This window comes from Pseudopipra pipra, chromosome 8, assembly GCF_036250125.1.
Source record: "Pseudopipra pipra isolate bDixPip1 chromosome 8, bDixPip1.hap1, whole genome shotgun sequence".
Lineage (NCBI taxonomy): Eukaryota > Metazoa > Chordata > Aves > Passeriformes > Pipridae > Pseudopipra > Pseudopipra pipra.
This window is the reverse complement of record NC_087556.1, coordinates 12,372,307-12,397,691: the sequence shown is the minus strand read 5'-3', so window position 1 is coordinate 12,397,691 and position 25,385 is coordinate 12,372,307. Positions and strand designations below refer to the sequence as shown.

Here is a 25,385-nt window from a genome sequence, read left to right as displayed (position 1 = left end):
AGGCAGCGATTTACTGAGGTGATAAGCTGTAACTAATACTAGGGTATCATAATAGGTAAATAGATTAGCACTATGCTTCTCTGTATTTTGCTTTCTAGGGAGCCGAGTGGCTCGTGCACTCGGAGGTGCTTACTGTGGCACTTTGCACCGTGCTGAGTGAAACCAGTCAGTTATGGGATTGCAGCTCTCAGAGCTGCTGTGGATGCAGCTAATAAAATGCGTTAGTGAATCTATGGGGTAGCATTGATCACGCACCCTATTTTCTTTCTCCATTCTGGTCCCTGGCCAGAAAAGGGCTGTAACGGGCTGTTCAATGCCATGGCTATAAAATGTCCTTTGAGCTGCATTGTCAGCATCCATCATGTAATATTTGCAGATATGCCAGCATCATTTGTTGTCAAGAAGTAGTGAGTGGTGTGGGCAGCCTGGGCTTGATCCATGATATCCCCCAGCTCGAGCTCCTTGGTTTTCTTAATGGAAGGGCCCAGCGTTTACAAAGCAGTTGTGATGCTACTGCTGGGCGATGGGCACTCATGGCTATGAGGGATGGGAAGGTGCCACAGAGTGGGCAGTGGAGGCTTTTGTTTCTGTACGGCCTGGCAGGTTCTCAGCACAAAAGGGCCCTTACAGGAAAGGAACAGTACCAGGGGATGTGGCCGGTCCTAATAATTGTGTCGCAAATCTTGTGATATTTGGCATGTTCTTAAAGACTTGCCTCCTAGAGACAGGGGATTAAATAACAATTGCTTCCTTTCTCTTTCAAGCAAGACTTAGCTCTGTGGTTTCAGAGAAATGCTTGAAATGTGACTCGGGCTGAAGGGAAAAAAAAAAATCTTTGCCTTCCAGCCTTCTTTCTCCTCCTTGTCCCCAGGATCCCAGTGTGGACACATTGCGATGTCTTATGATTTTTTCAGTGAAAGCATTTAAAACCATTGGAGGCATCCAGGACATAAAGTGTGGCCAACTCTGGGTGTGTGGGAGTATTTATGAGTATTTTAAAAAGAGGTCAGTCACATTCTGTGCTGAGACACTCTTGCCATGTCCAGTCCTCTTCAGAGAATGGAGAAACAAAAATGGGACTGGATAGCAGCAAGCTGAATATCTCTGAGTGGATTTTTTTTTGTCTTGCTTCCTTAGGGAAACCTCTTGGGCTAGTTGTAATTGAAATTTCTCTTATTTTTAAGTCAGTGTTTTTCCTTTTCACAAACGTGAAAGCCGAGGCTGCTCATTTCTACGTTGGTTTCTTAACGCAGTCGTCATTAGCAAATCAGTATTGATTTATTCCTATGAAAATAGATCAATGCTAAAAGTAAAATGCAATCCCATTAAGAATGATACAGGTTTTACAAATGGAGAAAAGTAGGTCAAATATTGCACCAATCATCCCAGAGTGCATCCCTCTAAGCCAAATAAATGTGTGAATACACTTAAACTGTCAGTACGTCATTTGATTGCCATTATTATGCATCTTTTGGCATGAGCTAGCAGAGCCCTCTGTGACTGAACAGGGATTGAAAATGTCAATTTCGATGTATTAGCCAGGTTGTATTTTACACCTGGGCTGCATAAAGGGCTGCATGGGGGGGGTTGCCCATTTAAAGGTTCTTCCTTTACCCTCATTGCAACAGTTGAGTTCAACTTAAGCAGGAAAGCCACATCACTGTATGCAAGGGACATTGTAGCAATGCAGCAGAGGAACACGATTTAAATCTGATCATTAAACTGCCGCAGCAAGAGGCTGCGAGAGACGGTGTGGATGGTCCATCTGCAAAATCTGTGCTCCTGTTGTACAAGGAGGAGGGGCGGAGGGGGAGAAAAAGCAGCTGCTTGGCTGTGCTATGAGAGGGTGAGACTGACTGTTGGCACCATCTGTAGCTGTCCTTTGTGCTTCCTGCTTTATCTGTTCATTATAGTATGATACTGAATTTCTCGTGCTTTGAGTGTAAATGAGTTGAGATACGCCTATTACTGTCAGCATAAAAAGCAGTAACTAAGTACACTAAAGATGAATAGTGTAATCTGTAAATTCATTTTGAGTTTGTTTCATCTTGCTTGAATAGCCCAGGAAGTGATGTTCTCCAGAAGCCAGCTGTACCAGATGTGTGTTGGCGGGGTATATATTCATCTTACCAAGCAGAGAGCAGAGCAGTGGAGGTGGATGAAGCAGGAGAGAAGGGGAGGCCACCCCGTATTTTCCAGCAGGGGAGAGCAGACTCCTTTAGAGGGTTCTTGCTTCTTCTGAACAGGATAGAGGGGAACTGGTAACTCCTAAGGTGGCTACAAACAGCTTTGTTTTCATTCCATGCACAAACACCAACGCAGGGAAGAGAGAGATGATTATACATGGTACATGAGTCGAAATGTCCCGGGGGAGGAAAGGTTGAACCTCTCCATAATGAGTGCTGTGATAGGGATGAGTAAATTTGCTAGGATTTTTAGCTGCAGTCTCTTACTTTCTAAAAACATGAGTCCTCTCCACTTAACTCACAGAATGAAACCGTCCAGCTTATCTTGAGGACCTCTTTGTTCTTTGGCAGTTTATGTTTCACCTTTATAAATGTGCTTACTGGATATTGGTAATAATAACTCATTGAGATGTTTTCTTATCTCCAGCTCAACAAAGCAATGCTATCTCATTGGCATATTTCTTTTCTGGGAGTTACTTTCCTTTTTTTTCCAGAAGGGTTTGGCTTTTTGTTTGCAGATTCATGCCCTCAGATCCATTGGGTTGTTGCTTTTTATCTTGCTTGTCAAGTGCACATAGGTGTGCAGAAGGAGCAACTCCCTTCTCCCATCATAGCCTCGTCTAAGATGGATGATTTCGTAGTAATTACACTCGGCTGTGAAAGTGCTCAGCATCCACTATTACTCTGCGACGGCTGCCTTAAGTGTTCGGCAGAACACTTTGTTCCTATTTCTCTGAGCTCAAGTGGCTGTGGTGCAGGGGAAGAAACCCTGTGAGGCAGGAATTTGTATCTCCAGGCGGCTGGAAAAGGGGGAGGGGGGCCTTTGTCACCGGCACATTAGTAATGATATGCCAGGGATAAAAGGTGAGTATAATTTGATCAAATGCTTGTTGACAGATTCCTTGGCTAATAGAGAAGCAGCTTAGACTGACACACGTTGCTGGAACATTTCACAGAGCTCCGGGGAATGCTTTTTGTAGGCTACATGTGAGGCTGACAATTTTCGAGTGACCATATTTAGTTACATAAAGAAATGGTGTCCCCTTTTTGTCACAGCAGAGCTCTAAAATGCCTCCCTGAACACCGCTCTTGACCTTCCGCTTGATAAATGCAATAAAATTGCTACCTCTTCTTTGTCCAAATGTGTGATTAATTCACAGGAATGGTCCAGGCTCTACGTATTTTTCTTGTGTGGCCATTTAACTTGAGAAAATCCAATTTTTTCTTGTACTGAAAAATCATATTTGTGGGTGTTTTTTGTAAAGCAGGTTCCTTTTTCTCCCCTACAAATACGACTTTATGATTAGTCTCTTTGGAATTTGTTCTAAGTATGTGTGAACAGTACCTGTGAGTAGCTACTGGAAAAAGGAGGCGGTGTACCTGGAAATGATAGTTTGCTACTGCTTATGTTTATGTTATTAAGTGAAAAGACAACCATTAGAAAATTAAGAAATGAAAATAGAAGCCTCAATTTTAGAGAGTTCTGCACTTCTCTCTTTTAAACAAGCAAGCCTAAAATTACATCTAGAGCTCTTCCACGCTAAACCGCTGTGGCAGCTTGGGTTTTGAGTAGTCTTCTGGTTCTCACCTACTTGTGCAATCTGTTGATTTGTGTTCGGTTCATAACACCTCAGGAAGGCACTTAGTTAAAAATTAAACATGAAGCATTTTCTTGTTCTGAGGGTTTTGTAAAGGATCCTTTAAAGAAGAAAAAACCCCAAGCACTTCCACTTGAGAACATTTCCTTCAACTGCAGGATTTTTCAATTAGTCTGCACTTTGTTCCAGTTGAACTCCTGACTGTGTCATCATACCTGGCTGACTTTTTACTGGTGCCACTTCTGATGCTGGAATTAAATAGGTAGCTTTGAGGCTCAGTCAGGTGTTGCTGGAGGCTTCAGTGGGGTGTCTTGGCTGGGTGCACTCATGGGAGCCAGGTTTCACCCACAGTCACTTTCTGGGGCTCTGCTTACTTGCAGAGTAGGTGGTTTCTGTGACAGGACCTGGTCTTTTCTGAGTGTGGGTGCATACGGGAGAGGCCACGTTTTCAGGGATAATGACCCCTTTCATGTCTTCAGAAGGACTTGCAAGCTTTGCTTCCCTCTGAGAAATCTCTGCATCTTCATAGTTCATAAGCGTGATTTTCCTATAAGCACGGAATTACCCTCATTGACTACAAGATTAGGCACATAATGGAGATTCACATTTAGGGGTTGTGCTGGGTCAAATATAGATTTAAGTGCCTAACTTTTGTATCCATGCATCATTCTCCTGTTTATCTATTCAAGACTGGTAGCTCATAGCAGTTTTGGAAATTAATTCCTGCACATGAGTTTCTCTCCAATTAATCTTTTGCAAAAAAACAGCTAAACAGAAAAGAGTTCTTTTCTCCCCTCTGTAAATGATGTCTTCTCTATGTTTTTGTTATGTTTCTATTAGTGTGAAATGAATTCTTCTGCATCTTTTTTCAGCAGTCCCATGTCCTTGCGTCCCATGTTTTCGTGTCTATGCTGCTCAGCTCAGACAAGTCCTCTCATGTCTCCTGGGCTGTGCAGAATGTTTGTAACTTGTGTAAAAACTTTGTAATGGTAGTGTAGGGCAATTACAGACTCAGTTTGATAGGATAATAATGTGCGAGGTGGTTCGTGGACAAGCTTTTCACTCCTGGGGTTTGTCTGTTCAGACTGTGACTCCTGTTTCAGTGGCTCTCACCTGCACTCGGCTGTGCAGGTCCTTCAGATGTGTGCTCACTGTCGTTTGTTCTGTTTGCACAGCACTGCTTTCATCCTGGTGTGAGGAGCTGGGACGGCTCTTGCTGCTTCGCCACCAGAAAAGCCGGCAGAACGATCCTCCAGGGAAGCTACCCATGCAACCCCCCATGAACTCTATGAGCTCCATGAAACCCACCCTCTCTCATAGGTGAGTCTGGGCCCAGTCCACAGCAGTTTGTACAGATGCATCACATGACAGGTCTGTTAATTGAAATGTTTGTTACCATTGACAGAGGTAGCTACGCTGCTTCATGCACTACTCAGCACTACAGACAACAGGGTATCTGTAATTACAGCAAGTACTAAATAAACTCAGGTTTTGTCTTTGCTATTGCCCAGTGCATAGTGAAGTAACATGTCCATCTCCAGATTTGGGCTTAGCTCAAGTGGGCTTTCAAACTTCAAGTTGTGCCCTAGAGATAAATTTCTATATCATGTCTCTCATCAGACGCTTGATGTTTATTTATGTACAACTGGCTTTTCTTGATTGTTGAAGACATTTCACTGATGTTTTGTGTTTTAATCATCATTGGAAATGTATTGCATACAAAGCAGGTGTACAGTGGGTGTAGCCATAGATCAGAGAATGTCCTATATAATCTTATATCAGGTGAGGATCAAAAAGCACTTGTATTGATTTAGAGAAAATGTGAACATTAAAAGACACTATAAGAAGCTGAAGATGCAAAACCTTTGATTGTCAAATTAGGTGGAGGAGCACTATTTGTATTTCTTGTCTGCAGAGCCTAGGTCAGGGCAAAAGCTGGAGATTAAGCGTAGACAGGGATAAGCATTCATTTCATGCTTTATGTTTCTGGGAGTTTTGTCCAAGCCTTTGTCCAAGCCTCAGCATCACATTAAAGAAACCAGAAATAGTATAAATTTGGTTTAGTGTGGAGTATTTTTGTTAGTAAAGGATGACAAGAGAGTGGATGAGGCTAAATTCCTTGTACCTAGATTCCATGGTAGCATAAATAACTTGAACTTTTGTGTTAGAGTGGAGCTTAGGGACATATTTGTACCTGTGCACTTGCATGTGTGAATTTGTCTGAAAACCACTTTTGGCTTTGGGGTTGGGATTCTTTTTCATTATTTTTGTTGCATTTATGGGAAAACCATGCAATCACTATGCCTTTTGTTTTAGCCCTTGAGAACAGACTCCTTTTTTTTGTAGTATAATTAATATAAAATCACTGACTTTTCAGAGTACCTGGATTGCTTCTTTTTTCAGTTGCTTATGAAATGACCGACTGTAAACACACTTAACAGAAACAAACAGAAAACTTGACGTTTTAAAATAACCTAATTTTACACTTGGGAGAAGCTTGTCAGAAGACAAAGTGAAATGAGTGGTCAGTGTGCAGAGAAAGTGTGGTTCAGTGTATATGTTCTCTTAGGTGTAGTTTTTAGATGCCTGATTCTCATTTGGCCTCTCTTCCCCTAGAGTCTAAAGTAAGACCATCTCACAGTGGCTGTTTGCTACATTACTAGATAAGATAGACACAACTCACTTCCTTCATGGCAGTTTTTCACTGAAACTGTCACATGTCAAGAAATAAATACTTTCTTCTGCTAAACCTAAATACCAGCATTCCCGGCAATACTAGGTTGCCCAATATTCTGCCTCGTAGTAGAACATCCTGCCCAGTATCAAGCAGTTCCTGCAAGTTTTTCTTGAGTATTGACCTTGAAATCCTTTACTGGGGAAGGCACTGGGAATAATTTCTAAATTACTACTCTTCACTTATGAGATGCCCCTCTAAAAAACAGAATTTCTTTGGCATAACTTCTTATCTACAATAGCTGAGCAGCCTCTTAGGGATTTGGAATACCTGCATCACTGTTTTAGTGTGTGCTGTTGTCTTGTCTGTAATTTAGCCATAACCATGACTGCCATATCTCTCAGGTGGTACATTAGAATGAGACATCCTGTGACTCTCCAACTTCTTTTTCCTCCTGGAACTGCTTATTTTCATGGATGTTTTATAATCAGTCTAAAAGACAGTAAGTGAAGTATGCACTGAAGAAGAATTGAGTTTTCTATTTGTTTTAATTAAACAAAAGATGAAAAGCCATTAAGTACAATCCCAGTGATGAAGCTGTTGATGAAGCACCATTTGCATTTGCATTAGATTACATTTCGGTCAAAAGCTTAGTATTAAAGTTCACAGTATCTTATCTCTAATTCACAAGGCTTTTCTGTTAATTCAAACCAAAAGAAAGTATGCTTTGGATTTCCTACAAAAAATTAATGTAGCCAGCTACTTCAAGTTTTGTAAAAGAACTAGATATTAAAGTAGAACAATCAAGAGCATATTCAAGAACGTTACTTAACAGAGGCCGTGTAGGATATATGTTAGCTGCTGAATATCACTAAACACAAATAAATCCTTCCCCTGTCATCAGACAGTGTTGAGTACTTCACAGAGAGATTTTTCTGCTCTTTTACTAGCAACAAAATTGCCCAGAATTCTAGTCAGGGACTAGAATCCTGATGTACCTGGCACTACAGAAACACAGTGCTTAGTCCTGAAGTTGAAACAGGGCTCGACTATTTAAAATAAATTCTGACTCAATAATGCATCACAAGAATCTAAATCTGAGGATTCATATTTAATAAACTATGGGCACTTAAACTATTGAGAATTCAGGTCTGGCCTATTTTTAAGGACAGTCTTTGATTTTTAGAAAGTTAATTGAGTTATGAGAAAAATCTGAAATAGACTGATTAGGGAGTGCTTTGATAGTGTTACTAATGGTCAAATGCACTTACAGAGAGCAGAATAGAAACCATACAAGGATGTGCACACATGCAACAAATGCTTTCAGAGTAGAGACTGTATTGTGCTAATTTCTTTCTAAATTTAGTTTTTCATTAACAGAATGATCAAGTCTTGCATATAGGAAAAAAAATCAGCTAAATACCTGCTGTTTTATGTAGGGCAGTTGATTGGACTGCAAACGCCTGTGTTTTATGAACAGAATGAGCACTGGATTCTCAAAAAGAACCCCCCCCAATCTTAGGAGTTTTTTAAAGTCAGTGCAGTGTAATAGTTGGCTCAAACTTGAATGTGAGATTTTTATTTACTTTAGTTTTAGACTTTTTTTACTGATTTGTATGGGTGAACTTCACTCCTGTATTGAAGGATCATGTAAGACCTATCTCCTTAATCTTGTGTAACTTCTAATTAAAGTCCTACTTAATGAATTTATGGGGAACTTAAGGAGAGCCATTAGTCTTGGGGCTAGCCCTACTGCACAGGATTGAAATTTCATGCTTTCTAGCTTGCAGGGAGTAATGTAATTTCTGTTTGTTGTAGTTTTCCAATCTGACATAATGTCTGTAATAAGAGATGCTACTCAAGGTGGATGATTTTTTACTTTTCAATGAATTTAAGGTCTTTGGCAAATGTTGTTATGTAAGTACAAATTATTGTCATTACACACCTCCCTTTGCTTTGATGAAGTTCCTACTTAACACTTTATTGCATTAAGTTGTGGCCCTTTACATGTGGATCAAATTCAGTCTTGGTTGAAAGACAGTTTCAGTCAATCCCAGTGGGAATTGCACCCTAGTTCATTTTCAGGTCCATCTGACCCAGGCAAGCCCTAGGGGCCTTCTCGTTCCTTGCACAGCTTGTAGTAAAGCTTACTTTGTCAACAAAACCACCTGGAAAGAGACAGCTGTTATTTGCAGTTTGGTATGTTGTCATGAGCATCTGTAGGGTTCTTACTGTCTTCACTCTTCCTCCAAATTTCGGTCTTCTCTACTAATTGCCAGCTGTCATGCAATTAGTGACCAAAGGGTGGTAATGTCTGTAATAGGGCAGTCAAGACTGATGAAAAATACAAAGATAAAATTATTTTTATCACAAATTACTTAGTGCCAGAGGTTTAGAGAAAATTGAACAGTAGATCAAATTAAGTAGTAATTCAATATTATGGTAGGTGCTTTATTTATTATCATTACTGTTTCATGTTCAGGCAATCGTCATAAATACCTTTTATTGGCTAGATCTGCTTCACAAAGGTGCTTGTTTTTAGTGTTTTGTCCCTTTTTTCTTCCAATTTAAACTTTACTAAGAGCTGAACTTTCAAACATTGGTAGGAGCTCTTGAAAAAGAATGGTAATTCTCTGTCTGAATTTTTACTGGGTGGTTGAGACTGGCTCTTGCATTGTTAAGAACCAGAAGTGAACTGGTTATAACATACCGGTAGAAACAGTGTCAGAATTTCTGTAAAGGCTGCTGCCTTTTCCATTTTGCCCTCATAGGTGGTTTTGACCAGCAGTGATAGTCACTTTAAAAATGTCTGGATGAGAAAAATGGTTAAAGTGAAAGGTTGAGTGGAGCATATACAGACTTATGTGAAAACAAGCATCGTGTGCATGTTTTATACATCGATTTGAATAGGGATTGCTAAATTATGTCATGTGGCTGTGGCATACAAGGACAATCTTTGCAAAAGAATTCATAACTCCTTAGGTGAAAGATAGGATTGTTTCAAAGCCTTTTCATCTTTCTGTTTGTGAAGTTGTGAACTAAATATAATTAGGGACTGAACAGATGGTAAATCCTAATATAAGAGAATATACCCAGTAAAGGAACCTGTTTTACTTCTGTTTCTGCAAGAGGAGCTTCACTGTTTTGTCTGTCTTCCTTTCTGTCCTTCAACGTTAAAATTCACCATCAGAAAAAAATAAAGGAAAAGTTCAGAAACAAGAAATTTTTTCCTCTGCATGTTGTATATACTAGACAAAGTTTTACGGTTTTGGTTTGTGATTTACTTTAATTAAAAAGTGTAAGCTGATATTTTTATAAATCCTGACAAAAACTAGGCAAATATTATTAAAGTATGTCTGCTGATTGAGGCAAAATCTGATCTTCTCAGGCTTCATGGTGCTTATGTTAGTTTTTAAAATATGGTAACTAACAGCTTTGAACAGACAGGTATCGTTTCCATGTTTGGGCCATATTGAACATCCAATTCCTGAAAATGTCTGGTTGATTGTGATTTACTGTGTAGTAATAATCACAACAGTATCATGCTCTTTTGCATGAGGTCTGCTCTCAAAAGCACATGATGATTTGTGCTTAGTCTACATGATTATCCTCTTTGACTGTATTGGGAAGGTTCCCTCTGTCACTTGTTCTCAAGGAAACCAACTCATTTGTGTGGCACTGGAGTTAAAAATCATTCAGCTGTGGCAGCACCCCTGGTTTTTTACCGTTTTGGCTGTCAGCATGATAACTGCATGGTGACACTGAAAGCTATATTTTGCCTATCTCTTTGTTGCAAAACTCATTAAAATCATTGGGAGTCTTTTAACTGGATTGAATACCTTTGGATAGGGAACATCAGAACTAGGTCAGTGCCCTTCAACCTCTGCAGCATCAGGTCCACGTGTGAGGTTTAGCAGTCCTTTCCACACGCAGAAGGGCTGGGGGAGGGGACAGCCCGTGGTTCAGCACAGGGTGAGTTCAGTGTGAGTAGCTGTTTTCTGGGTACCCACGCTGTTAGCATTGCACTCCAGCCTGCCTGCCAGGAGGTGACATGGCTTCTAAGCAGGGAGGGAGTTTACAGTCTGGCAACGTTTTCAGTGGAGTGAAAAAAAAAATCGTTATTGACGTAAATTATGGCAAATACCTTGTCTTTTTAAAAGGTTTTTGATTTTTTTGGATAATTTGGCAACAGGAACATAGATGTGTATTTTGTCTAAAACCTGTAATTTGTCTTGATGCCTTTTCTTTACGTGTATGTTATTCATTCACTTAGATAAAAATGTCACCCTCCACAGGATTTCTCTGTAAATAGATTAGAAAAGGCATGAATTCCCTATACTCAATTTTGTCAATTTTTATATTCCTGATGTTCCCGTGCATCTGGGTTCTCACGTCCCTCAGAATCTCAATGGAAAGAAAAGGAAATAGTTATTACTATTTGCAGTGATGGAGGGCTTTTCTAATGGTTTCCCTAAAATAAAATGGGTTAGCGATTCGTGCTAAGACACTCCTGACTGGTTTTCGCTGCAGATGACAACAAAGCCTACTCCAGAGACAGAGCACATCAGCAACCTGGGCAGATGGGTCGGTGACATTAATTAGATACTGGTAGTGCCTTTAGCAGGAATCGGTGGTTTCTTCCCATGAAAGGGCTGTTCCAGGGATTAGAAACAGCGCACCAGCCGGTGCACCTTCTTGAATGTCCTCATCTCCACCGAGCTGGGAATGCGCGGAAGGTACCACAGCCTGTTCGTGCTCTCGGTCCCCACTTACCGCGTCAGGGGAGATGCGATGTGACGGTCTGTTTGCCCGTGTCACTGTGTCACCGACAGCATTTCCAAACCGCTCTGACAGGCAGAGTGCGGAGACGGCTCGGGGAGACGTGTCTCAGACCTGCCCTGTGTGTGCGGAGCGCCGGCAGTCCCGCACCGCCCGGGTCCCTGCCCTGCCCTGCCCTGCCCGGCCCGGCCCCGCTCCGTGGGCTCGGCGCTGCCCGGCCGCCCCCTGGCACCGACACCGGCCCGGCCCGGCCCGGCCCGCCGCCCTCGGCCCGCCGGGCGCTGCGGGAGCCGCTGCCCTGGGCCCGGCCGCTGCCCCGGCAGGGCTGTCCCCGCTCCCTGTGCCCGGCCAGCCCCGCAGCCCCCAGCCCGGCTCGCTCCCGTGAGTTGCGGCGGTGCTGTGCTGCCCCCTCCTCCCTCTCTCCCTCCCTTCCCGCCGTGCCTCTCGAAGAAAGCGGGTTTTTTTTCTGTTGTCGGGGAGCGTAAATCAGCTTCATCTAAAATCTCGGAAGTGCAAGTCCATCACATCTTCCTCCGAGCCGCCTGCTACACCTTGCGTGAGTCAGACTGCAGAGCTCCCGGTGCCCTTCTCGCTGTGCGGGGCTGCTCGTGTTTCCCCCTGTCTCAGAGGCAAAAGCAGAAGTGGAATCTGCTCACGCTCTCAGCGGTTCCTTCCCCGGTTGTTGTAGCAGTCGCTGACCTCCAGGCACTATGAATAAACAGCAAAGCTGGGAACAAAAGGAGTCTTCTGGCTGCCATTATCTCACATTAACATAGCAGACGCGCTGCGGTGTGAACAATGCGAGTCTCATTCGCCGATAATCAGCGAGTACCCAGGCATTTGGATTACCAAGGCAACGGGCAATGGTAGAATACTGGGTGGGTGTGTTTTTTATTGTAAAGGAGCAGTCGGATATGGAAACCCAGGTACATTGATAAAGCAGAGCAGAAGGAATGCCTGGTGGCAGGGGGGGGACTAAGGGCTCGGGTTTGCATTCCGACACACGTGAGATAAATAAGACATGGATGAAGCAGGTCTGTGCTGTGAGATGCAATAAAGATTAAACTGCATTTGTCAAGCTGAAAACGATCATAAGATAATTTCAGCATTTTGAAAAAGGTAACAGGTGGCATGTTAATAACAGGGCTGTTACCGGTGGATTTTGTAACTGTAATCTGGGCTGTAGTAATGCATTGCATGGTCTACTTGTGTGACAATAGAACTGGGTGTGATGCTTTAATCTTTTTTCCTTTGATCAGATGGATGCTGTAGTCCCCATGTCAGACAATGTAACCCCTTCTGCTTCTTCTGAGGCAGCAGTGGGTCTCAGTAGCATTTGTGTTTCTTACCTGCATAGCTGTGATCATTTATTCCACATGTGCAGAAATAAGTTGTGTTATCTCTGTATCTTTGCGTGCGCACACACGTGTGCGTGGACATATATGAAATCCGTAGTGCAGCAGGACTGTGTGTGCATGCAGGGGTGATGTGGGTGTTTGCAGGTTCAAAAACTTATGAATTAATCTAATTATTTGGCCTGATGCATTTTTCTAATTTTAGGAGTTTAATTCAGATGCAGTAACACTTGCTGAGCAGTGTGATACTTGCAGGCATGGCTCTAACTGATGACACTGTCTGTAGAGTAAGGGCGCCAAGAAGCACACCAGCAAGTGTGTCACAGACTGATCTGTAGCAACCCAATGTGAAATGGAAGGCAGTGTTCCCGCCTTGTGCAGTCATAAGTCATCCAGGCCTCACAGGCCTTGTCAGAACTATAAAGAAAAAGTTAAGGGCTTTCAGCTTCCAGAGGTACTTTGTATCACCTGCTGAACTGCCAGCTCGTTTTTGGCGTCTCAGTGTCCATGCAAGCGGCTGTATTGTGCATATGTGTGTGGCTGCATGAATGGTTATTACAGATGTGTGTGTGTGGATATTTAAAAGAGCAGAGGCAGGGGGTGATAGCCACCTGCTAGCTGCAGGTGCCATCCAAACTACTGAGCTGATAAATGGCTAGCTGCTTTCACCTTTTGACTGCTTCACCTGCATCTGCTCACCTAGATGGTTTCAGAATGCTTCTGTTCTCACACAGTTTGTCATAAAACAGCATCCTTCTTTTTACAGTGAATTATGAAATTTCTAACCACTTTTCAGTCTTCCTCTTCATGATACGGGCAGCATCCAGTACTGAAACAGCACTTGAGGTAATTCTTTCTTGATAGGTAAGGAGTAGATGTGGATCTTCTGTGCATTTAGAGTTGGGAGAATCAAAGCTTTCCAAAGGTTTAGAGAAACATATTCATCTAGTTGTGAAGAGTGGAGGGAAGCAACAGACTTGAGAATTGTGATGGGATATATTTTGGAACTGTGTATTTTCTCTGAAAGATCTGAATATTTGTAGTCATGCCATTAAGAACTGAGGGAAATAAAGTCTTGCAGAATGCTTCCAAATTGGCTTTTCACTTTAACATTACACAAAAACACCCAGTGATTTGGATGGGATTGTGTTTTAGGGGTTTTTTTAGTGAAATGTGGGATGGAGTCTTAATTTTTACCAATACAATTTAAACTTCTTCAAATAATAATGCTCTGTAGGGGAATATATTTCAGGAAGGTATGAATCACATAGATAGCATCAGTCAAAAGTGAATTCCTGCTAGCCATCCAAAGTCAGTACTACTATACAGACTGACTACACCACCTTCTTGTTTTCCTCATCTTGAATGTAAACAGCTAAGGATACCTGTACACAACATTGGCTTTTAGTTTGTTTCATGTCAGTGTGTGATGTACAGGGGTACTTATTGTTTGTTTCCTTTACAATATATCCTCATGTTTCCTTGCTGACTGTAAGTGGTCTTCATGTCCTTTCTACAAGGGGGTCTCCTTGCTCTGCCATATTCCTCTATGTGAAGAGAATTAATAGCTTAGAGCGGTGTACACAGTCTATGGAAAACATGGCACAAAAGGGACAACTTGGTCAAATTTTGTAGGTGTTTTTTTAATAGTAATGTGTTTAATAGTAGTCTGTCAACTAGACTAAAAACTTATTTTAGGTGTTCAAGTTCAAACGCTTTGGTCAAACACTGTAGGTGTATGAAGATGGTGCATGGATCTCAGATGGGGAGGTGTTGGCTTTGCTCCCTTGAATAAAAAATCTCAATGAAAAATGAGAAGTCGGTTGTTTCCCTTAAAATTTCTGGGTTTTTTTAAAAAGTAAACAGAAGCAGATCTCCAAAATATTTTTGATTGCCAGTAAGCAGAAATGAATTTTGATTTTCAGTTGTCACAGTGGGGTTTTTTCAAATTAATAGTCAAGGCCAAGGATATTTTCAGTGGACCTTTGACAGAAAAGAAAAAAAAATCCATTTGATCTGTTATTTATGAATATGTTGGTGGGGGTTCCTAGCTTATCAAATTGTTAGGTTTGTATGGTGCAGTGCAAATACTGAATTTTAACTGCCTTTTTGGTGTGAAACACTACAATACTCCAGAAAGGACTTAAGCTAGTTTTTTTCCCATTTTTTTTCCAGTTTCTAGTGTTAGGTTCATGATGGTGGCCTAATCAAGAAGGATTGCAAACTGAATCCATATTTGCAATTAGAGTTATGTGAGTGGTGTTCACACAATGAGTCCAAGTAAAAAAAAAAACTAAACCTGAGTGAAAGAAGCTAAAGCTGCCTAACTTGTGAGACAGTATGGGTCTGAAATACATGTATTGGTGCTGCAGTTACCCAGGGCTTTATTGCCCGTTCTGACTGTGGGATTTGTGATATTTTTCTGCTATACAGATGCATGAGGTTTTAGGGAGAAAAGAGGGGAGCAAGGAGCCTTGTTTGCAAACAGTTATGGTTTCGTTTGTATTAAAGTAGTGTCACCTAGAGGCTCCAACCAAGAATACAGCCAAGGGGTGCTGAGCACCCTGAGCACACATGCACCCAGAGGCAGAGCAAGGTGCAGACACAGAGAGATGCCGTCGGGCAGGAACAGATCAGGAGCTCCAGTTTTGGGCTGTATTTTGACTGTTCTGATTTTTGGCCATGTGTAATTGCAAAGGGGTGTTTGGCCTGTATAGATCTTTGACACCTCGCTCCTTGTCATGAGGTGTCCTGTCTAGGTGTCCATGGGTGACAAAAGGAGACAGGGCAGAAATGACAGTCAGTGTTAGACTGGCAATTACCTGCCCATCTTGGCGTCAGCTGAGGAAGTTATGATAGAGTCAGGAGATTTAAGGGATTGTGTGAACTCTCTGTGTGTCAGCTACCCATCAGGTGGGATGACTGTGCTTCAGAAACATTAAAGACCCTGACAAAACTGTAAAGCTGGCTTGAGGGTAAGCAACAGAAACTAGCCACTGAAAGCCCAGTTGTGGGAAACTTGATACCAGTGCTTGGAGTGAAAAGGTTTTTTAAGAAAGTCAACATCTGGTGCTTTTCTGCAGTAGTTGATAGATTTTTAATGTTTAAAACAGAGATAGGTGCTTTATAAAGGTAGTGTTTTAGACACCTGGCCTTCCCAACAAGCGATGTGGAAAATCACCAGGAAATTATAATTCCAGTTTTCACCCTCCTCCACAACATGTAAAGTATCAATGCTCTAGGGATGTGTACTTCACTAAACCATCTCCTTCCTAAGCAATGAGGACATGTAAACAGAGTATCAGATACATGTAAAATTGCTTTAATGACAACGTAAACGTATTTAAAATACAGCAAATAATGCCACAAATTATGTATAAACTACAGTAATTCACTAGTATTAATTTACGGAGGTCACTTGTTGTTAAGCAACTTTTATTGGAATTAGCTGTCAATCTGTCTGACATGAAGTCTGTAAGTATTCCTAAGAGGCTGGGTGTCTGCATGGTTCTGTTTGCCTAGTACTGGGCTTAAGAGAAGCTGTTTAGACCTAACTATCAAGGTACTTCTCCAGCATGAGTGTTGTGTTACTGGTGGTTTCAGTACATTTGCCAGTAGCTAAGAAATCTTTGCTCATTGCTTGATTGCAGTATTGCTACATCATAGTTGGAGAAGTAATTTCCCTCCATCTCTTCTTCTTTGGTCTATGGCTTCCTCTGTTGTTTGGCCTTTAATGCTGACCAGTAGTATGTATAGGTTCATTAGCACTATTATAAATTTAGTCAATACTCTTTTAGTGGACTCCAGCTGAGCCTAAACTGACTCACTGCCCTCCAGGGTGCAGTGAGAGACTTAATTACCCTTGTACCGTTCAACAGGAACAATGTCATGGGCAGCATTTCGCTTTGGCTGAAGAGGTTGAAGCTTCTTTCTCCATTGGCTGCCATTTTCAAGTTTAAAGAAAGGGATTTCAGGATAATTCACAGCTCTGTATAATAACAGTGGAAAGCCACTGCTCGTTTGCAAATGAGAATTGGATTGGTCACGTTTCATTACGGTACTTACACGGGTTTTCCTTTGATGGTGGGAGTATTCCTTTGGGTTGTTTTAAGCACAGAAACACAAGTTGAAAGAGGGAAGTGGAGGGACAAGTAATCCTCTAGTTGAGTGGCACATGTTTTAGCACTTCCTACTGCTTGAAACCAAAGAAACCTTCACGTGATGGAGGGGAGGGTAGGTATTGTATTCAGTATGGCACAAGTCATCCTGAGACACTCATGTAATTGGTGATGGGCCAGAGTATCATCCTGGGGAATGCAAACCATGAGATTGCCATGTATTTCTCAGCTAAGGTGAAGTTTAAGGGATGAGGTCTAGGGCAGTAAGTGTTGATGAGGGTATGTAAATTCATGTTCTGCAAGGCACATCTATCACTATTTCAGTGTTGCTATAATTTCTGATATTAGTAGTGTCTGTGATTTAAAGCTAAGTCCTGTGTTGGATAATGTGGGAGTCATGTTATTCAATGTGCACAGTGAGTATTTCTCAACAAATCTGTACCTGGTCTCTTTTTCTGGCTTTTATGTGTTGTGCTGGAGGCTTTCGTCATATATCAACAATATGGTTTCTCAAGGTGTCACCCATTTTAACTGTAATAGAGTAAAATTGAGTGATTTATTCTGTATTTATAATTAGGATGAAGTGATTGTATAGTCTTTGAGAAAGCAGTGTAGCCTTCTATTGAACAAATGCTCTGACTCTACCACTGGAAGCTATGGATGAATGATATATGAAATTTCTTCTGTGTACTGTAAAGGAGAGAAACATGCTTTGGAGGCAAAGAAAGTGAAGTAGTAGTTATGACTTGTTAACAGCAGACTGAAGCATGGCTAGCTCAAAGTTTGAGTATGTTTACAAACTGTATATTTGCATTTAGAAGAATCTTCACTGACTGTCTCACTGGTTTGATTCCTGTCTATCATTACCCTTCTTATTTATTCATACACTTGCAAAATATTTGCCTTATTCCTCAGGTTTTATTACCTGTCCACAGTACATCAGTGGGGAATAGAGAGGAGTGTCTGCAGTGAGTCCTTTCACTGCTTATGTCATGGAGAGAGCTTCTTTGTAGTCATTCAAGTATACGAACACTCAGTTGTGCCATAAATATCCAAACAAATCACAGAGCAGACATCATCAGAAACAGTCAGAGAAGGAAGTAAAGTAGGAGGCATCATTCAGAGCAGGATAAAAGAGGAAGGCTTAATAGCAGTCACAAATTCTGGGTTAGTCATCGTTTGTCTCCACGCTGGTGGAGGGGACTTGCTGAAGCATTGCGTCACTTGCAAATATTAGTCACTGAAGCCATTGTCTGAGCCTCTGAATGAGAGGGGCAAGATTTTCAGCTTTCTAAGAGAAAATATTTTAAAGAAACATGGGCTACTAGGACTTAGTGGTTGCAAGGTGTTCGATATCCCCTTATTCACACACTGGTTTATATGGATACTGTCAATGTAAACATTAGATGTCAGGCATCTTACAGAGAATTACTGTTTTCCATTAATTTTCTCTAATTATTTGTTAGGGGAAATTATTGTTATCCCTAATTCAATATTTTGTGTGATATTATTGCTTAATTGAATTAGGGTATTTTGAAACAAATAGGTCAGTTCAAATGCACAGTTATGTTCTGATACAGTGCTGTTGTGCTGGCCCAGTGTTATGGAATTTGTTTGCAATTTCCTAGTTGTTTGTGAAATGTATTCTTTGTTTCATTTTGCCTTACACAGTTGCTGTTTTTATTGTTAGGTTATTTGTTCCTTGGGACAGAGGCAGGTTTTGTCACATACATGTGTACTCTCTGTGCAATGCACTTCCTGTTCTTAAATTATTTACACTATGTTTTACGTACAGGCTAAAGAATGAGCACATAGATAGTCCTTGATTTTGGCTCACAGCATAGAAGGAAGGAGAAACAGTCCAAGCCTGGAGTACTGTCTGGGGACATGGGAGAGTCAGCAGGCTTTGAAACTCATTGATAAAGCACATGTAGAGCCTGTATGGATTCTTCAGGCAAAATAGCCCTGGATAGAATTTCAGTGATAGCTGGTAGTCCAGACAAAAATGCAGTTCTTGATATGAAATACAAGTTAATAGTGTTTGAAAATGAAAGAGCAATGTGTGTCTATTAAATGGTGTATATATATCTAGATGAGGAAAGATCACCTGTGTGTATGTGTACATATACACAAATAGAAATCTAATTTACAAGTTGATAGTATGAGAATGAGCAGATTTCAAGTGGCATATATTTTATGGTTATAAGATTAATAGTTATTTTCGCTGGTTTTAACATACTTCATTAATTACACTAGATACATCCTTATCCTGTGTTCATTTTGAAACCACCAATGCGTTGGTTTTTTTTAATGAAAAGAACTGTAAGAAATGTTTGCTTGTATCTGTGGACAAAGCTAATGGAAAAACCCAATCCTCTCATCCACATATTCATCTGAAAGATGTGTTGTATATCTGCAGTTGATTTTCTAGAATGCTGATTAGCTAATACTGTTTTTGGCATGCAGCTTATCCATCGTGTGGGAGAACACTATCTGAATTTCAATTTACTTTTCAAAATGATGTTGAACTGCTATTGCTTTAAAGGCTTTTCTGGTCATTTGGGGACCCACTGCAGACAGTGGAACTGCAGTCTGGTCTCAAAATCTAATTGAATTGATATAAGGCAGCTGAAGCAGTGATTGTTGGAGAGTTTGAGATGAATTGCAGAAATACGTGCTTCTGAGTAACTTAGTGTCCTTGTTTGAAACTCTGCCCCGAGTTTATTTGTACTTCCACTGCTAACAGACCTTTTTTATGGTGAAAGCCCTATGCTTCGATATAGTTAAGGAATTCATTAGTTCTGTGTGGTTTGATATGATCATGTTGCTCTTAAAGAAACTTCATGCCTCTGAGAGTGCTAGGCTAATGATGGAAAGAGGAGTGGAGAGGTAAGGTAATGTCAGATGTTAATCCCCTTGTCCCCACCAGCAGCTTGCCACTGTTTAAACTTCCAAAATCTCACCCTCCTGAACGTTTGTTTTTGCAGTGATGGGTCTTTCCCTTATGATTCTGTTCCCTGGCAACAAAATACCAACCAGCCTCCAGGCTCTTTATCAGTGGTCACCACAGTATGGGGTGTGACTAACACCTCTCAAAGCCAGGTAAGCTTCATCTATATGCTCCCTCCCCTCTAGCTACACGTTTTTGCTAATATTTGTAAAATGGAAAGCTTTTTGGAAAATCCTGTTGGGATTAATAGCAGTGTCTGTCTTCTTTGTTGTACATGGTGCATTTTTCTCCAAGTCATGTCCACTTTGGTGGCATCGGAAAGGAGGTGTCTGAGAGCTTGCATCAGTTACTCCTTTAGCTGCATGCAAATGTCATGCTTGGGTTTAGCTTGAATTTTGCTCTATGTGATTTCAACACTAAAAGCATGGTTTTGGGGTAATCCCAAAGCTCTTGGGAATTTCAGATTGCACGTGAAGAATTGTTATGTTAAAAAAAAAATTAGCTAGATTCACCAAATGACAGTTGTTGATTTTACATGGTGCTGTGTATTGTACTTGTGGGCTGGTGAAATTTAGTACCAAGTCTACCCCCACACTGGGTTGCTAACTACCAGCATTAGGCTGCGTTCTTTGCAGTCTCTCCCTGTTAAGGCTGCCTGACTTTGCAAAAATATTTCAATATACATTGAAACAGAAGCATGAGCTCCTGGCTTCCAGGTGAGAGCCATACTTCCTGGTTGTTCACTTGGTTCTCTCTGCTCTTAACTCTCTTTTTGTTCTGTGTTGTATATTGAATTATACCATACAAAAAGAAGCAACTTTTATGAAAAAGTTGCCAATTATTTGTGATAGTGTGCACTCTGAGGGATGTGGCACAAATTAAGCTCTCAGACAGTCTGGCCTTTTCTTACACCATAGATGAAGTGCTCAAAACAGAACACCATCTTTAATGAGTGCAAATTGTACATAACTCTAACCTGTCTTTTCTGCTTTCTTCAAACCAAGTGACAGTAGATCCCATACAAAATTTTCCAGTGATTTTTTTTGTTATTATTTTAATTTTGGTAAGAAATTTGAAAACAAAATGGTTATGGAATGAGCTGTTTGGAAAAGAAATTATTCAGAGGCCAAGTCATACAGATACTCACATGGCAGTTATGTAAGCACTGGTGGTGGCATAATCTTTCTTCCAAAAAATAACAAGAGGAAACAGTTACAGGACCTATAACATGATTTATTATTGTTGATTTCTTTTAATACATTAAAAGGAAAGATATCCCATCTGGAAGAGAAACACTTGAGTAAGCACATTGGTCCATATATTGGCCAGAAAATGAAAATGTAGTTTCTTGTGGAAATCTTTCACACTTGAAAAGGCAAAAGGAAAGAATAAAAAAAATTTACTCAGAGTTTTGTTCTATTATAAGAAAACTGCAATATTACTTGAACTCTTCATGGTACTTCAGAGGAATGTGCAATAGAAGGAAAAAAGTGTTTTGGCACAAAGAAAGAAAATGCTTCTTCAGAGTCACTGCAAGGGAGCAGTGAAACTCTGGAATGTGACTCTTGGTTGTAGCTATTCAGAGCAGATTGAAATAAATGTCAGGGTTTCCTGTAAGTCTTCCTTCTCATCGAGGGAAAGGAATGAGCTGGGCTCACCAATTTCTTTTCACAAATGCCTGAAGCTGATGACTTGGTCTTCTGTAAAAACCGTGACCACTAAGTTTCTTTTCAAGTAGGAGGCACATTTCTGTGCAGTTGATCCATGAACAACCATGCTTACATCTCAATGGAAATCATAGCAATTTGGGAAAAAAAATTCTTCAAGCAAGCAAAACAAGTCCTTTTAAAAAACAGAACAGAGGACTCTTTTATAAGAAGCAATAAAAACAAACAGTAGACTTCTGTACACTTTAGTGAGACTTAGATTCAAGATTCTTTCACAGTTTTCACATCTGTAGTAGCCTTTGCAGTATGGTAGTGGAACTGAATACTTCCAGGTATTTCAAAGGCCTGCATCAGACAAACAAGCAAATACAAAGCAAAAACCCAAACAAACAAACAAACAAAACCCATACATGAGAAAAAAACCCGAACAAAAAACCCCTGAAGAAACCCATACCACAAAAGAAAAGTCATGTCCTTTCTCATAGTCAAATGAATGGTCAGATCATCGTTCTGGCAGATCTTTTTCATCAGATCTTTTCATAAACATGTTAGGGTTCCATCCAGTTGGGTTTGTTTGGAAATGGGAAAAGGAGAAATCACCAGGTATGTGCACTAGGCATCAATGAGATTTATACCGATAAGAGTTCAGAGTACAGGGTTGTTAATGTTTTAATTTAACTACCACAGCAAATTAACTTAATTTACTTGAAGTAATTCAAGATACGGCCCCTTATTCTCATGTTTTCTTCTCACAGGTGCTGGGAAATCCAATGGCAAATGCTAACAACCCTATGAACCCAGCAGGAAATCCCATGGCTTCTGGGATGACAACCAGCAACCCTGGAATCAACTCCCCTCAGTTTGCTGGACAACAGCAACAGTTTTCAGCCAAGGCAGGCTCCACTCAGCCATACATACAGCAGGGCATGTATGGGCGACCCAATTATCCTGGGAGTGGAGGCTTTGGTGGCAGGTAAGATTTACTTGTGTGAGGCGGAAAATGGATTTAAGTAGTTGATGAAGCTTGTTTTAGTGACCTGGCAGAAGCGTCATGGGCTTATTTTAATTATATAAAGTCTCAGTAGCTATTTTATGCTGGTTAAGTGAAGTACATACTGTTTTTACAGCTTTGGAAATCAGCTACCTGAACTGCAAAGAAATTCATCACCGTAAATGGAAATGGCTTAGGTCAATCAATTAGCTCTAATAAACCCCCAAAATAAAGTTTTAATTAAGGGAGATTGTTAAACAGACCACAGGCTTAGGAATGATTAACATTTAATAAGGCCAGGATGTGAAAGGTATTGATGGTATAATTTCTTCGTGCATACGGAGGATTAAGTTTGGGCATTGGGCAAAGGAGGTTCCTATGCAACAGAATATTTCTGCCCAAAGACTTACTCCACAAGAGGAATTTGAAAAGAATTGGGAACAAAGATGTTTGTTAAGAAAGATGGTCGTACTGTGTATTTATTTTGGGAAATGAATGCTGCATTAGTCAAATAAGCAAAAACTAATAGTCTGGGGTTAGTTACATTTTGACTTTCTGTGTCTGTACTTTGTAAATACAAGTGATAAGGGCACTTAACTGAAACCACTGTTTATGGTCCCACTACAAAGCCTGCTGAAAAGACTGCTGCTGTTTGTATAGTCAGTCTAGTGTGAAGAGTATAAGCCCAGGACTCAGGGAACTTGCCTCTTCTTTCATCTCTGCCACCAATCTGTTGAGTGACCTTGAACAAGTCAGAAAGTTTCTTTGGCTTTGTATTAACATCTCTAAAATGGGCACAGTATACTGGCCCATATTTATAAAGATATTTGATATCTTGGAGTGGGAAATGCATGGTTTAGCTTAGTTTATCTTATGATCAATAGAGGAGATGGGTAGGAATTGTGAAATACATTGTGTGGGATCCAGCAGAGTTGATTGCGTTGGGTCTCTCCTGGCCTTTCTGCTAAGGTTCAGGGAGAAATGCTTTTGCTATATTGAGAACACTTGCCATAATTCACCACTGAGGCAGATGAACGTGCTGTAGTGTAGGGAGCTCTCTGTTCATGCTGCTCTGAAATCTGCCCCTACACTATTGGGAAATGGAGCATTAACTTTCAGGAGTTCAGTTCTACTTTGCAGTAAGCTATGGACCTGTGAAGCAGTTCACTGCCCCCAAAACAACTGATGGCAGTGCCTTGCAATTCCAGTGGCAGCCCCTATGACTGGTGCACCTGGACAACACTTGTGTATCCTGTACTCACCTAGTTACCTCTCCTACTGGCTTTCATTAGTCATTCATAGGTGGTTTTGGAACAGTTCCAGGTGAGGACCACACCACCATTCAAAACAAAATCCACCGGCACATCTTAATTCTGTCTTTCTTTCTTTCCGTTTTTTTTCCTTTTCTTCCCTGTTAGTTACCCTGGAGGCCCAAATACCCCTGCAGGAATGGGGATCCCCCCCCACACGAGGCCACCAGCTGATTTCACCCAGCCAGCTGCAGCTGCTGCCGCTGCTGCAGTTGCAGCTGCAGCTGCTACAGCAACAGCTACAGCCACGGCCACTGTGGCAGCCCTTCAGGAAACACAGAATAAGGACATGAACCAGTATGGACCGGTAAGAGAGTAACCCTTATGTTTTCATACCTGCCTGATCTGGACCATTACAGGGAATTGGGCTGTCCTTCTTACTGTCGTGTTTGTTAGGGTGCCTACTCTATTTTTATTTTTTTGTGCATGAGCATGGTTATAAATGCTTATGAGAAACTGCTGGAATGTGTGTATGTAGGTATGAGTCAGTGTCCTGTGTTTTTCATGATCAATCTTGCCTAACTGTATTTTGTAGTTTAGGGGTTGCCCCTTAAAAAAAAATTGAAGATTACCCAAAATTACAGCTGCATCTGACATGATATATTATTGCTGCCTTTGCCAGCCCTCTAAATTTGAGAACCTAGTGAAATGTTCAAGAATCTTGAAATAGGTTTTGTAATGCTTGGATAATTGTTTATTTTGCTGACTACAGTTGTTTGATTGGGGTTTTTTCCCTTCAAACAAGAAAACAACAGTAGAAGAGAGGTTTGCTTATAATAATATTGTCTGTAAGAGCAGCTATGCAAGACATGCGTTTCTGGTGATAACTTCTAGCATGTCATGTAACCATTTTTTTCTTAAAATAAACAAAGGTTTGATCAATTCAGGTTTTTTCCTCCTTAGCTTTTTTACCTCTCTGAGTTCTGAAGTATATGGGTCCATGTGCCAGGTGATGTGAAGCACAGTGTCTTAGAAACTGTAGTGTTATGCTGTATTTACACAGCCAACTTCCTAACCTGTTACCTTGCAGTACTAGACAAACCAATTGAAAAGATTTAATTTCTCACTTTAGACTTATGTCTGTCTTCTACAATTCCAGTTGAATTTTTATTATAAATAACATCACTGCCCATCAAATGCTGGAGAACATTGAAAGAAAATGCGACATAAATCCTTGCCTTCTTCCCTCCCCCAAAAAGCATGTTCAGCTCCCTCTTCCCATTTTATAAATGCATGTCGCATTTTATTCTTTTTTTTTTTTTCTTCTTCTTCCGTTGAAGGTTTGTTCCTCTTTCCAGATGGGTCCAACTCAGGCTTACAACAACCAGTTTATGAACCAGCCTGGTCCTCGTGGTCCTGCTTCTATGCCAGGCAACATGAACCCAGCAAGCATGGGAGCTGGAATGACACCTTCCAGCATGAGCGGGCCACCCATGGGCATGAACCAGCCTCGGCCTCCTGGAATGAGTCCCTTCAGCACCCATGGGCAGAGGATGCCTCAGCAAGCCTACCCAGGCCCTCGCCCCCAGTCTTTGCCTATACAGGGCATAAAGAGACCCTACCCAGGAGAGGTAATAAAATAAATTGTATTTTGTGTACACTGTTATTTTGACTGAAATTGCAACACGTGGGTGATGTGTGGTACACATCCCTTTAAGATAGGTGCATCTTTGTTCCAGCCTTGGTAGGAGTGCAGCCATTGAAATATAAGCAGCAGCAGCTCTTCCTTTTTAGCTTCTAAAGTATTCAGGTTGGCC

General features: G+C 41.0%; 1 protein-coding gene across 11 annotated transcripts in view; it reads left to right on the top strand.

Annotated features, from left to right (window-relative positions):
- Positions 1–25,385, top strand: part of ZMIZ1 (zinc finger MIZ-type containing 1) — a 347,839-nt gene that overhangs the window by 291,146 nt on the left and 31,308 nt on the right. For 8 of the 11 annotated variants that reach the window (XM_064662567.1, XM_064662570.1, XM_064662564.1 and 5 more), the window contains 5 exons: positions 4,960–5,104; positions 19,698–19,812; positions 22,083–22,300; positions 23,737–23,935; positions 24,909–25,199. In XM_064662567.1, coding sequence (XP_064518637.1) covers positions 4,960–5,104; positions 19,698–19,812; positions 22,083–22,300; positions 23,737–23,935; positions 24,909–25,199 — 968 coding nt within the window. Of the gene's footprint in view, positions 1–4,959; positions 5,105–11,730; positions 12,116–19,697; positions 19,813–22,082; positions 22,301–23,736; positions 23,936–24,908; positions 25,200–25,385 lie in introns of those variants that run through there. The other 3 variants (XM_064662568.1, XM_064662575.1, XM_064662574.1) reach the window with 2 other exon arrangements.